Source organism: Henckelia pumila, chromosome 2, assembly GCF_033568475.1.
Source record: "Henckelia pumila isolate YLH828 chromosome 2, ASM3356847v2, whole genome shotgun sequence".
Lineage (NCBI taxonomy): Eukaryota > Viridiplantae > Streptophyta > Magnoliopsida > Lamiales > Gesneriaceae > Henckelia > Henckelia pumila.
In genome coordinates this window covers 2524009-2538404 of record NC_133121.1, presented here as the reverse complement: position 1 = coordinate 2538404, position 14396 = coordinate 2524009, and the positions used below count along the sequence as shown (strand labels likewise).

At 35.7% G+C, this 14396-nt stretch overlaps 2 protein-coding genes across 2 annotated transcripts; both read right to left on the bottom strand.

Annotated features, from left to right (window-relative positions):
* Nucleotides 1-569: 569 nt before the first annotated feature.
* On the bottom strand, nucleotides 570-3603 carry LOC140879522 (cyclase-like protein 2). The gene is made up of 6 exons (XM_073283267.1): nucleotides 3094-3603; nucleotides 2913-2957; nucleotides 2098-2170; nucleotides 1266-1363; nucleotides 1026-1096; nucleotides 570-857 (listed from the first exon to the last, which is right to left on the bottom strand). The coding sequence occupies exons 1-6, from the start codon at nucleotides 3584-3586 to the stop codon at nucleotides 732-734; spliced, it is 906 nt and encodes a 301-aa protein (XP_073139368.1). The 5' UTR covers nucleotides 3587-3603; the 3' UTR covers nucleotides 570-731.
* Nucleotides 3604-7812: 4209 nt separating this feature from the next.
* LOC140879521 (QWRF motif-containing protein 2-like) lies at nucleotides 7813-12799 on the bottom strand. Its single transcript, XM_073283266.1, has 6 exons — nucleotides 10991-12799; nucleotides 9935-10054; nucleotides 9107-9223; nucleotides 8928-9017; nucleotides 8713-8820; nucleotides 7813-8621 (listed from the first exon to the last, which is right to left on the bottom strand). The coding sequence occupies exons 1-6, from the start codon at nucleotides 12410-12412 to the stop codon at nucleotides 8559-8561; spliced, it is 1920 nt and encodes a 639-aa protein (XP_073139367.1). The 5' UTR covers nucleotides 12413-12799; the 3' UTR covers nucleotides 7813-8558.
* Between the last annotated feature and the right edge of the window lie 1597 nt (nucleotides 12800-14396).

The window sequence follows — 14396 nt, the reverse complement described above, 5'->3', positions numbered from 1 at the left end:
TTATTTATTTTTTTATAATTCAAAAATTTCCGGATATTGCTGCCCAAAATTCAAAATATGATGATTTCAGTACTTTTTCCCAAGCCAAAGGTTATTTTTCTTATTATGAATCGATTTATGGCCCCCATCTATTATAGTCTTGTTGATAAATATAATATATAATATATATATTGCGTTTAAAATATTTCATAAGCATGGATACAAAATTAGAGTGATTTTTTGTTCAAATAAAAGAGTAAATCTGTCGATTGAAGCTTGTTCATTTTAATTCAGTTTCAGTTCTCTTGATAAATCAGGCTAAAAAATATTTTAGCCTGATATTTTAGTTGAAGATGATTGATTTTTATTTTTATTTTTGAGAATAAAAATTAATTCAGAAATGAATTCTTTATATATGTTGATTGAGAGAATAAACGCATCACGTTTTTTTTTCTTTTCAACTTAATTTTCAAATGCTCCAACAGCCACAGAGTAACCAATATATATTAATCAAATTTAAAAGAAAAAAAGGATAAAGAAGAAAAATCAAGCATAGACTCCAATAAGAAAACGATAGCATAAAATAAATATGTGCAAATCAGAGTTTTATTTGGAGCCTTTTCAAAACAGACACTTGTCCAGCAATCTACTCAAAACCTAGTTAATAATGCCATTAAAAATTAAGTAAAACAATACCATGGGATTGATATATTAAAGGATTCTGGGATTGTAATACTGGAAACAGACAAACATCACTTAATCAGGATGCATCTTATTGGGGAGCCCTCAGCACCAAGCAATCTCAACGGCAAACAATGCACGGAGTATATCCCGGGCTGGACACCGTCTAGTTTCAGACCTTCTACGAGGATGATTTCCTGATACATTTTCAGCAATTTTGATTAAATTCCATGGTACAAGCATATGCAAGTTAAATTTTTCAATACAATGGACATGCTTAATACACCCATGGTGGTTGATTATGTCACCGGATATTCTAAAGAAACTGTCGCCCATATATTAGATGATTGGAAAAGAAATCTTACCCTGCCTTCAAGAAACACGTGATGGGAAGGTAATAAATCAGCAAACGCGGCAACGGACAAGTAATCAATTCCTAAGGGGAACAATAAGCATATGGATGGAACAAGTATCAGTAAATAGTGCAAAAGTATGACATTTTGACTTAAAATCATATGAAAGCATCGTATAGATTTGACACCAGGAATTTTCAGTAAAAGAAACTACTGGTTCTGATTCACAATCAAAGATAGATGGCGGCTTACCAACAAGTTTGATGTCAGTGTTATCAACAAGCCACTTTGCCCCGTCTTTCATGAATCCCACGTAGCTTGTGTCAAACTCCTTCTTAAACATGAGGCGCCTGAAGTAAAATTATATTAACCATAATATCAAAATTACCTGTCATACCAATATAAAAATACTCATAAAAATTGATAAATTTAAGAGTCGAGAATTTATAGAATCAGGCTTGTGTCTAGTCCAACCCCTGTCAATACCATAACAACAGATGGAATATTATAAATCTTTACCTTGCAGTCTTAATAGCGATTAAATTGAGCAGAGTTTAATGTTTTGAGCAAGGTGAAGTAAATCCTTCAATTTACAGGTAAAATTTATACTCCCCTTGGTAAGAGAAACTTGCATAAACATTTTGTAAAATGGTATGTTACATCAAATATACCTCAAGCAATTACAGAACAAGGCTCGTTGGAATATCAATTTTCTCCCTTTGGTAAGAGAAACTTGCATAAACATCAATTGTCATTGCATAGAAATAAAACTTTGGAGATTATTTGAACTTTGACAGAGAATCAGAGAATATCAGCATTTCAATCTCTTTCCAGCATAATCTAGATTCTAGAATGAGACAATATTGAGGAAACTTTCCAAACATGAATGATTACGATGTTGCATACAAAATGAAAACCGCAGGATTTGGTTCATTTTCCAACTAATTACAAACTAAAAGATGCCAGAGCAATTTTTTTAACATGAATTGGGAAAAGCGACCAAGGGGTTTAAGGTCGATCAGATACATGGTTCATGCACCCCGGGTATCAACTAGTTCTGCACAAAGATTCTTGATAAAAGTACCTGTCCGTGTTCAGTGTCCTGAAAAGCACTCTTTTTACTCCTTTGGGAATGCGTAAATTCTTCATAACTTCAGCTAAACAAATGACAAATTGAACGAAAGAGAAGTCAATTATTTTTCAGATGAACGCTAAAAGCACGGAAGTCATGATTTCAACACCAGTCCACACTCAAAACGCTCGAGTAAAAAATATATATATTTGCATGTAAGCAAGTAAAAAAACTGTTTCCGGTGAACCACTTGAGTGGATGATCCTATACACAAACCAAAAGCTCATTGGCATTTTAAGAATGAAGAATCTACAGGACATTCCTCTGATTTTGGTCCTTGATCAATGAAGTAATTCCTCAAGGCCAGCTAGAGGCTTAATTTCATCCACTATGACAAGTTATGTTCTACATTTGAAACGAAGGTGAAATCTTTTGATAAAACCTCAACGACCTCAATGGCAGGGGCAGCAAGAGGAAAGGACATGCAAAACGAATTTTGAATTTTCAACAACAAACAAATGCTTTCACACAGCTTCTCAGTCCCTCTCTTGCAGTTATCACGCTAAACACCACAGGGACACGACGTACTCCACAAAGCATACAACAAACAATGCAGAAATTGTAGCACGTATTCCATCAAAGGATTCTTGAAACAAGGCAAAAGTCATAACTAGAATTCTGTCAGTTAGAGCCTTGATCATCTTCAAAAGACACTAATCCTGATAAAGATTAGATTTTTCATACCCAATTCGTATGTGCAGTAGTACTTTTCGAACAATAATAACTAATAACATTCAGCTGAACAGGAACAGCGCAATAAAGCATACCGGTTATGTTTCGATCTCTTGGAACATCTACAAGCAATGCAGGACCTGCTCAAATACACAAATTTTGAACATCAATGATAAGTTTACGGACCTCGCGAGTCGTGAACAATCAACAAAGTAAAGATTCTGACAAGAAATTCATAAAGTATTAGTAATTAAACCTCCTTAGACTAATCAATACCATTGAGAACGTCGAGGTCGAGCGTGTCAACGTCGAATCCTGCATCAAAGTAGTGATCGAACACATGTCCCGGCGCATCGACGTGTGTTCCAGTATGCGACGGGAGCTTCATCTCCGAGTTATTAGCAAGAGACCCATTCTTCATACTCTTCGGAAGCCACAGGAACTGCCCGAGGCCTTCCGAGGACTCCCACGACGGCATGTTCGGATGGTACCTGTGGCTGATGTCGATGATTCGGCCGCCTCCGTACACTTCACGGCGGACGGGCACGAGATTCTCGGTGGGTTCGATGTCGTAGTGTGAAGGATATGCAACGGCGTCGGGAGAGGAGGCGATGGCCAGGGGGTTGGCTGCGCACGCCAGAGCGCATGCGATTAGGAAGATTTGGAGAGATTTCATGGCGGAAAGTAGGTGGAGGAAGAAGATGATCAGGTGAGTGGGAGAGATTTGTGTGGAAAATTTGGGGGATATTGATTCGAGTTTCAACTTCATCAAAGACTTGTGATTTCAATATATAATAATATATCTTATTCATAGATTCTTCTAGTCAACAAGCTATAGACTTCTTTAGTTAAATAATAATAATAATAATAATAATAATAATAAGATAATTAACTTAAATTCTATTGAAACCATAAGACTAGTTCTCGTGGAAGTCGGGTTTTTCTTTTTCTTTGTTTTTTTTAGTATTCTTGTTTATTTTTTTTTTAAAAAAAACTTAAATTAAAAATAGAAAATTTTATAATTAAATTTAAAAAAATTTTCAGTTGTCCATCCAATGATGCCCAACTCATCCCCGACAACAAAAAAACAACTAAAACCCGATAGTGGGTTTTAGTGGTCGGAGACGAGTTGGGCAGGAATGGTTGGACAACTGAAAATTACTCTAAATTTAAATTAATTTTTTGATTTGTAATTAGTTGTTTTAGATTAATTTTTGCACAAATTTAAATTTTCATTCGAAAAAATGAAATAGAGAGTCTAAAAGTAAAAAAAAAAAAAAAATATTTTGAGAATTCTAAAAAAAAAAATATTTTATGTTAAAAATATTAATTTTCTTTGTAATTATCAATTAGAACCGAATATATCCGCGAGACATATCTCACGTGTCATTTAAAAAATGTGTGAATCAATCAAATTACACTTGATACATAATGAAATATGAAAAACAAGACCAAGTTGATCCCAGTAGATTCGGGTCACCTAATTAAGGTTGACTTTGTTGATGACAATTGACGACAATGGTGGAATTGTTTCAATCCTGACTGATCAATATTTGCACCGTTTGCTTTCATCTGCCCCTCTTGATTAGATTATTTTGCATGTTTTTTTAGCTTCTTAATTCAAATGTAATAGCTCTTGATCCAAATGTAATAACAAAAAAATTGTCTGAGAAAGTGTTTTTTTAAGCTAAAGTTTATAAGTTATATGCTTATCCACTTACCCTAGAATATCTCACAAGAAAAATAGTTTTTTCAGAAGTTAAAGTTCCCAAATTATATAACTAATTTTGCTATTTTCCCGAATTGCAAAATTTTTCAGAAAATGAAGTATGCACTATGCAGTCTTGTGGAATTCCGCAGCTTTATAAATAAACACAAGTAATCGAACAAATACATATCTTATTATTATTTTGAATAAGAAAAAGGAGGCTCCTGTATATTCTTGGATTATTTATCCTGTTAAATAAATGGAGGATATATAGGATTTTATAATATATAACCATCGCACTTTGAAAAGAAAATCATGACAAACATATAAAGTTGAATGGGATGACTCACATCACATGCACACAATAAACAATAAATTTTTTTTACATGTTTTAATCATAATCAGTAGTGCCCACCATGTGCGCCGCCGCCTCCTCCGCTAGTCTCTCCTCCTCCGCCGTGAGGTTCTTCGCCGGCTGGAACCATTATAGGCTTCTTCTTTTTCTTAGCCAAGCAAAAGAGGCCAACTGCCAAGAAAGCTAGGAAGAACAGACCACCAAGCGAGACGCAAACGGCGATAATAGTGGTGTGGTGGTTCCCGCCGCCGCCGCCTGGAGGCGGAACAACCGTGTTTGACGGGGGAGAAAACGGTGTGTCGGAGCTGGGACCTGGTGGTAGAGGTACATACGGTGATGGAGCGATTGGCAGGAGCGGATATACCGGAACACCTGGCTTCGGAGACGGCGGAAGAGCTGGTTTTCCTGGCTTCGGTGGCTTAACCGGAACGCCGGGCTTCGGTGCTGGTGCTGGTGCTGGTGCTGGTGCTGGTGATGGTGGGTAGTACGGTGATCCCGGCGCCGGGCCTCCTCCCGGTGGTCTTTTGGGTGGATATGCTGGTGTTTGCGGCGGCTTAGATGGGTAGTGAGGAGTCAAAGGAGTCGGCGGTACGGCTGGACCTTCGCCTGGAGGGTGATAGTGGCCACAATGTTCTTTGTAGTAGCAAGGTGGCGGTGGAGGAGGAGGTGGCGGTGGCGGAGGGGGGTTGCATGGAGGAGGAGGTGGAGGAGGTGACGGTGGCGGAGGGGGGTTGCATGGAGGGGGAGGTGGTGGAGGTGACGGCGGAGGAGGTGGCGGAGAATGGTATGGATATGCAATCTTGATACTTTTGACAGAAGGCATTTTCCTTAAACTTAGTGATTAATTAGGAAGATAATGTAAAAGCATTATTGGTTGAAGAAATATGTGGGCTATATATATATACACACACACACAAATTGTAACTCTCGTCTAATCTATGATTGTATGACCTGTATCTCACACTTGATGTTAAATTAAATAATTATCAAATTGCTTTATTTTGTTGGCTACTTTAGAAATTTATTAAAGTTCTTTTTGCATATATAGAATCTTGATCCGGACAGCTCTCATCAAGGGACCAGACATTAAACTATTAATCCATAATGTGAAATGCAATAATTAAAGTCTGATGACAAAACATTATATACATAGAATACACCAAGTAACTGAAAAATATTATTAGGGCCTGCTAAGGATTAAGCTCTTTTAACAGTACACATGCTACAATATTAATATCAATTTGTGTTGATGACAAATGGTAGCAGGTGGGTCAAATATACCAAAATTATAAATGCAGGAAAATTCATATTGTTTATGTATTGTATGTTCTGTTTGAACATTGATTAATTACAGACGAAAATGTTGTGATAGAGGAATAAAAATATTTATTGCGTGCACTCGATAAACACTTCAAATTCGATGTAAATAATGATGAAAGTTGCTCAAGTGGGAAACTCATACTATACCTACTACCATCGAGGATTTGAATCCTCACACTATGACAATTGTGCAAAGTCTTTGTATAAAAAGATGGATTTAAAAAGTAGTTAAACGAATATCTCGTATTTTCAGATAAATTTAAAAAGTTGTCAGATGAACTGAGACGATCAGTTGATGTGCTTAGCGTGATCCACGTCCATCTACAATAGCTGAGCCATCCTTAAACGTGGAGGGTCCGAAACCTTATTAATAATCTTATAGAAAAAATAATTATCATTAACCCTTCACTAGAATATGATATATATCTATAATATAGATAAGTGTTGTTGATTTATATTTTATTCTTACTAAAATTATTCACTCATGGGCTGCTGCTAGTTTTATATAGCTTTTAATTAGTGGTTTTTGAGCTTAGCAGCCTCCTAATAATTAGTTTATAAATGTAATCACATCTAATTAATTATCAACCACTCCTGGCACTTATCTAATTGGAATAATATGTTCCAATCAATTTACTCAAAAAGATATGTGCCAAACTTGTCTGATATTTAATAGTAGGCTCGAATAAGATTAATAAAGAGGAATATACAGGTTGAGTTTCAGATATTCTCACAAATCTTGATTCAAATTAGAAATGATGAATGGATAATGAAAGGGATAAGCATTTGAAACGATATGCAGGTACTTTCAAAGTTGATGTGCTTTTCTTTCTTTTTTTTTTTTAAATTGCAATTTTAGTCCGGTAAGTTCACTTGTTTTTTATTTGTCCTATATAATTTTTCAAAATTTGATCTTAGTCCAGTAATTTGAGTTTTTTTTTTGTCTTTTTTTTCATCAGAAGTTACTAAATCAATCGAATATTACTCTTATGACACTCATACTCTCCTATGTGACAATAATTAACCATATGTTAACACAAATTAAAATCTATTACGCAAAAATAAAGAAAAAATAAAGAAAAAACGACACCCAATATTCACAAATTGAAAGAAAAAACTTGCCGTTTTGTTTAATTTTCATTAGGTATATTTTAATATGTACAATATAATCTTAATTCTAACCACACAAGTCTTATAGGAGAACATCAACGCTAAACAAATAATATTCTATCGATTTAGTGACTTCCGGTGAAAAAAGAACCAAAACCAAACAAAAACAAAATTCAAATCACTCGATCAAAACCAAACTTTGAAAAATTATAAGACTAAACCCAAAAACAAATCAACTTACACAACTAAAATTACAATTTTACATGCTTTTCTTTTAATACACACAATTAAAAAACTCAAACATATTTAAAAAAATAAAAAAATAAAAAAAGTCACCGGTTCTATATCGAAACTGGTACGAAGACACAAAAATCATTATTAATTATCTAATTTGATTGAAAGGTATTAAGAGTGTAGTCCACACTACAGTTCCCATATTAATACAGAGGTAGGTGATGGTGATCCAACAAAATCGCTAAAAACGCAATAATTACTCTTAACTTAAGCATCGGAACGACCAAACTATTTGTTACTTGTTTTCTTTCACGTAATCCAGGTAATCTACGAGTAGCTTCAAGATTTTGTTTCAAATTTATATTCGAAGAAAATCTATCTGTTATTTTGAGGCCGACATATATGGACAACGCATAAATCGTGATAGCTTTGGTTGCATGTTGCAGCATGCTGAGTTAAGATACAAGCCTGTGTCAGTGTTAACCGTGAAGAATTTATGCGTTTATGTACCTCAAACAGCTCACGTTAGTGGTGGGGGCAACTCATTTAATATTGGCCCCAAATGAATTTTACCTCTCTTCTTCATGTCTTGTCTATTTTTGCGTCTTCTTTTGGGGTACCAAATGTTACCACGGACAAATATGCAATTAATTCATATGCAATTTACCCACAAGAATACTTTTTGAAGTAAGTTTCCATAAGAAATGCTGAATGACGATGCAGTTAGAATATTACATATATACATCAGTTTTCCAGTTCTCCCAGAGGTTGGGAAAAGAAAAAGCTGAGTGTGTGCAGCTAATTAGTAAGGATAAACACCATCTCCTGTAATATTGGATCACCTAGAGTACAGGACTAGAAGCCAGTGTGTTACAAAATTGCCAAACGAAAAGCCAAAATAACCCCGTTCATTTGGTCTTTCTTATTCTGCCCCCGCTCGGGTTGAGATGTTTCGGTATGGTTAGCGTTTAGGGTGGACAGTCAAGTACGATATCAGTTCTACGGGTCTTGTTGTTAAGATGCTGTTGATACACGGTTATGTTGCAGTATGTGCGTTCTCAGACTAGTGTTTTTTACCTGTACAATTCGGTGGTTTGAACCAGAAATGATCATCAAATAATGGCGCGAAAATAATTGTTCCAATGGCAAGAGCAGAAAGTTGATCTACCTGCATGGAAGCTAACAAGGAAATGAAGTATTTGCATTGTTCGAGCAAAGAACATTCTTTTGCCGTCACCTTTGCAAGCTCGGTCACTAAGGAATTCAATTCCTCAACCTGGAAATCAATGTAGCACATATCAAGTTAAATTTATTTGCATTAGACAATTGTTCATATCTGAAGAAAACAATAGGCAATCCAAGAATAGGAGGTTCGATGATTACAGTTGGCAGAAGTGAGTATATAGAGGATGCCATCATCTGCGTAACTTCAACTGCTGAACCGATTGCATCTTTCAAGCTTTGGACTTCTGCCTGTCAAGATTCAAAAACAAATTTGATTCAGTAAAATATTGGTACAAGTTTTCTCTTTTTACACTTCAGGATGCTTGAAAGATACATACAACTGCTCCGCCGCCAACCGGAAGACGGAGAGTACTGGCCTTCAAAGCCTCGATAGCTCCAAGAACAGCAGTTGAGTGATTCTTGTCCAAAGAAGCCCAATTTTCTAAAAAGGAGATCTAAATGGGGAAAAAATGTTCAGCTTCAAATTCTGACCAATACTAATACAAACAACAAAGCAGGAACTTAAAAGTGCTGTTGGATTGAGAATCTTGTTGTCATAAAAAAAAAAATATAGTTGGTGGTAAAATGTATTTCAAATATTTAAATGATAAAGCGACACAAAACACCACATCCATATAACGATACAAGACGGTATTGACGATGTTCAAGAAATCAATGGCCGCATATTAAAATGGTAACTTTAGATTTACAATCCTCGAGTTTCAATGCAACACCAGATTTTGACATGACATTACTATTGGATTCTTCTTCTGCTAAACAGATGAGTAGAAGTGTTATTCAATATGAATACCTGTTAAAGCTATACAGAAACTAAATGAATGTGATTCAAGAAGATTAAAAAAAATTCTCACTGTAATTCAATGTTTCTTTAGGACTTAGAAGAAAAATATGGCAAGCTATTGATGGAATGAACACATGGAAGTAGATATGGATTGCAACTATAAGAGACAGTTTCTTTTTTTTTTTGATGAGTGCGAGTCAGCACTTAAACTAACAACAGCTGAATAAAGATTTAAATGCTAAAAGTCAGATTTCATAATACTTCTCTAAAGTAATCATGATACCAATTTGTAAAATAAATTTAATTACTTGTGTATCAAAAGCTTCCGATTATTATAAAAATAGAAGTAAAGGATCAAGCTTACTTGTCCTTTCAGAATGGAAACTAATTTCAGCTTTTGCCTCAGCAACTGCAATCTGTGTCTTCTTTTGGTAACAGAGTCACGTAAATCGGAGATTGTTATCCACGCATTCCATAGATTTTTCTGGTACGGAAAAAGATACAGTTCATAAAATACATCGGCAGTATATGACACTGAAAAAGAAAATTCTGAAAAACAAAACGTCTATCAAGGACAAGAAAGCAATAGATCATAAGTAATCAGGAAAAAAAGAATGATCACAACACGAGTGCTTGTGCAAAAACCAAGTCGTAAACATTTTTCAGTGAAAGCCAGAGGACAGACACCTCCACTAGAGAAGTAACATAGGCAAAAAAAAAAAACAAATCAAGAACTCATATTGCACTAGCATGAGCCAACAGACTAATAACTAAGTCGACCAACTTCTCCGATACTATCAGCTTTCGTCCTAAAAGCTTGCAAAATTTCTTCACCAAACATCATCTTCCATTCATTAAGAACATGGCTCAATTACCGCACATCTCTTCATACAAGATGTTCCGGCATTTCTATCAAGTTTACAAGATAATAAGATAATATGATGAGACAAGAAGTTAAGACTGTTGATGATTGGTCGTCTGATTATTTCTCTACCTACTCAAGTATAACAAAGAATTTAACTAAATAAGGAAAGTTATTCACATGAGCTACAATGAAAATGATTGATATTATAAGCATCATAAGACAATATTGCACATGATTGTGCAGGCCATGTTTAACGAAAAGTCCCTCGATAATGCGTAGGAAATGTTCATTGTGAGTACATAAAAGGGAACATCGCAGAGTTCTGAACAAACACCAAGTCTCCAGCAAATTCATCAATCTCCCAGTAATTTTAACAGTAGGAGCGTAGGACAGACACACTGCATTGTCGCAGTCCCTATTTTCTAACGTGGAAAACCATGTAAACTCTCAATATTGATCTCAAAATAACATTTTTTTTTGGGATAAGAAACAATCAAAATAACATCTTTCATTTGGCAAGATCAAGCAATAATAGCAAGAACGAAAAAACCTCACCTCTGCACTGTGTTTCTGCACCAGTAAGATTGCTTCAGTTCTAGCATTTACAATGCGCCACTGGAGATGCCGGTTGTAGAGAAGTCTCAATAAGTGTGCATCAACAATTCGGTTCTCCCCCACCTTTCCCCTCCGAACATCAACAGCAAAACTAAGGACCGAAGGAGTTTCAAAAAAATGGTTACTAATAGTGCTAACAACATTTTTGATCCGAGATGGACTATGGCCTCGCAGTGGAGATGAACCCACGGGTGGCATCAGCTTGCCAGGTGACGCAGGTCTAATACCTCCATGTATAGGAGGTGACATTGTTCGTGGGGATGATAACGGACCATCACTAGCATACATTTTCAATTTTGGTGGCATCATAAGTTTGGCCGAAGGACTTGTTGATAAAGGTGAACCTGGATCATGTAGTCGCCTCAATCGGCTATTTGTTTCTTGCCAAAACCTTGCTGAAACAGAAATTCCACGAAGACCATTTCGCCTACTGGAAGCCCCACTACATTCTTGAACTTCTGAAGTACTACCAGAGGAGACGCTGTCTGAATCAGAAGCTGTGAGATCAGATGGCACAGATGAATCATTATTAACTGAATTTCCATCTGAGGCTGGTTGAACAGCCTTTAGAAGCTCAGAACTGCCCAAATCAAGACTCAATCTATCATCAATTGACGGCCTCCTCTCATCAATCATCGACTGCTGCAAAGCTCGAATCATACTTCCAGATCCAATTAACTCGCCCCTCCCCCCAACACTGCCTCTACTATCAAAACTCCTTGATAACGGGTTCATCGTCCGGTTCCTTGCAGGCCATCTATGCTGATCAACATGCTTAGAAATCTCAGCCTGATCTCCTCCCACATCTCCCTTCCCCCTGAAGGGACTGCTAGTCCTCCTCCTCTCAGGGGTTCCCTTCCTCACACTACTCAAATTAGGTGACGCAGGGGTAACCTTAGTCTTGCTGATAGGAAGTGAAAAGGCTTCACCCTGAAAGGAAACGGACAAACTCCGGGTCGATGTCACAAGAAGCTTAGTGGCAGCTGAAACATCAGAGACATTGTCCTTCTTGGAGTCAAGATCGGGTATTAGAGGTCTGGCCGCCGCCGGCCTCCGGCGGTCTACTGACACAGACCTCTTGGGAACAACAGATGGCGAATTGGACACTGCCGCTGAGTTTCTTGAAAGCAAAGGGGAGGGATACCTTCTAGATGAAGAAGAAGACGAGGAAACAGACGATGAATTTGAAGTGGATGTGGAAGTTGAAGGGGACATGTACCTAGAAGAGACCATCCTGGATTTGGGTTTTCTCTGATTATTTGAAACCCCATTATTATTATCTCTCTCGGAAGGTAACAATGGAGGTCTTTTAGGGTTTTCTAGGTCTGTAATTGAAGCTGCTCCGGAAACAGCAGCCACCATCGTCGCAACCAATAAAAAAACATACAAACAAACAGCAAACGTAAAAATTCAACTCACATTTTGCCTTACGACATAATACACTTACCCAGAAACCCTTTACGCATCAACATTTTCAAAAACAATAAACCTGCAAGAAAGATCAAGAAATCGCACTGTAGCTCAGAAATCCATAATGGGACTTGGAAAGATTCCACATTTTTCACCAAGGTTTCTTCGCACGAACGTAACACAGCTATATAGCACCAAACCAAAGTTTTTGTGAGGAAAGCAGAAGAAATTTTGAGACTCCCGAGATTTTTCCGGTAAGGCTTTAGAGAGAGAATGGACGAGAGAGAGTTGGTGTGGGGGACTGAGAGACTAAGGGCACTGTGTTGTTCGTATGTACACTTTGGGGTGGTTTGGAGCTTTGTGAACTTTGGTGAGACGTTACGCTATCCTTAATCAAAAGTGCAATCTTTATTATTTTTAATGTTTTTTTACATATAAAAACTTTGGTAAGATCATCTAAATTGTGGCAATTACTTCAGAAGCAATGCTACATGTATAACTAAATTTGTACAATAATTTTTACATTACAAAAAATTCAATACAAAATTTTAATTTATCAAATGTCACGATACATTGAATGCAAAATCTCACAATATCATATCAAAATCTCACGAAATAATAGTAAAATATCACGATATAATTGTTATAAATATCGTTGTATGATATATTGGTTGTACCTCTAGCATTATTACGTCAAACTCTTTTTTTTCAAACAATATTGTTTTTCATGACTTGTTTTGTTATTTTGTTGATTTCTCTTGTCACACATATTTCTTAATTAGTTTTTCGATTCATTATTAATCGGAATCAAAATAAAATTCAATATTAATTGTTTTTAATGTTTTTTTACATATAAAAACTTTGGTAAGATCATGTAAATTGTGGCAATTACTTAAATTTCATTCATAATTTAGAAACCTAAAACTTTTTTTTTTAACAAACAATATTGTTTTCCACGACTTGTTTTTTATTCCGTTGATTTCTCTACTACACATATTTCTTAGTTAGTTTTTCGATTCATAGTTAATCGGAGTCAAATTCATATTCAATCTTAAATTCATAAAATTATGTTAAAAATATTTCAAAAACATATAAGTTATTGTTTTTCAAAATTCGATTAATTGCATCATTTAATACTAAACCCATACAACATGTGATTGACTAATGTTTAATATCTATCACATCAATTTATTGACAACTGAAATATTTCTACTTAACTAAACACATCTTGTTTATAAAAATCTTGATTCCACTAGAGAACGTCCCCACAAAACACACGCGGGTTCAATTTTCTCTTAGTGCATTTGACTTTGTCCTACTATGAACATCTCATATGTGTTAAAACTAGTTCCAAATTTCAAGAAAATTTTGGTAACGAATCGAACCAATATGTGACTTACAGCCTATTATTATTTTGGGATTTGGTGATGTGTAGTGGTGTGCTTCTTTTAATTTCATTAGTCATATATTGCATTAAATGACATGTTACTTATTTCATCACTTAGTGTGATAAAAATTACATACAATTTCTTCATATGGCATCATAAATTCCTCAACCACGATGGGTGGATCTTAATCACCTACCAAATATATTAAATATTGACCAAAGCTATAATAAACCTATGATTTAGCTTAAGATGGCTATTTAGTTTAATCAAAATCTTGATTTGATGAACAAGAAATACGATTATTGTGTGGAATGATGTGTAGATCAAGAATCTAGCTAGGTTCAAAGCCCCATCAAATTCTTGGATTTGCACGAAGACACCTATTCATTGAAAATTTGGGACAATTATTTAATTGAACATCTAAGACTCTTATGGAAAGACAGAGATATTTACCGACTCAGTACAATAATGCATCATCAAATTTAGGGAGCTAGGATATATATAGTACCTGAAGAAAACCATGGAGTTAGCTTGCATCAAAATGTGTA

Excerpts from the sequence above, each read along its gene's own strand:
- LOC140879522 (XM_073283267.1), bottom strand. The coding sequence starts at position 3,586 with ATGAAGTTGAAACTCGAATCAATATCCCCCAAATTTTCCACACAAATC. Across the intron at positions 2,171-2,912 it reads AAGAGATCGAAACATAACCG|CTGAAGTTATGAAGAATTTA; the intron begins GTATGCTTTATT and ends TCATTTGTTTAG. Across the intron at positions 1,097-1,265 it reads CACTGACATCAAACTTGTTG|GAATTGATTACTTGTCCGTT; the intron begins GTAAGCCGCCAT and ends TGTTCCCCTTAG.
- LOC140879521 (XM_073283266.1), bottom strand. The coding sequence starts at position 12,412 with ATGGTGGCTGCTGTTTCCGGAGCAGCTTCAATTACAGACCTAGAAAAC. Across the intron at positions 10,055-10,990 it reads TGCAGAAACACAGTGCAGAG|AAAAATCTATGGAATGCGTG; the intron begins GTGAGGTTTTTT and ends TTTCCGTACCAG. Across the intron at positions 9,018-9,106 it reads CGGTTGGCGGCGGAGCAGTT|GCAGAAGTCCAAAGCTTGAA; the intron begins GTATGTATCTTT and ends GAATCTTGACAG.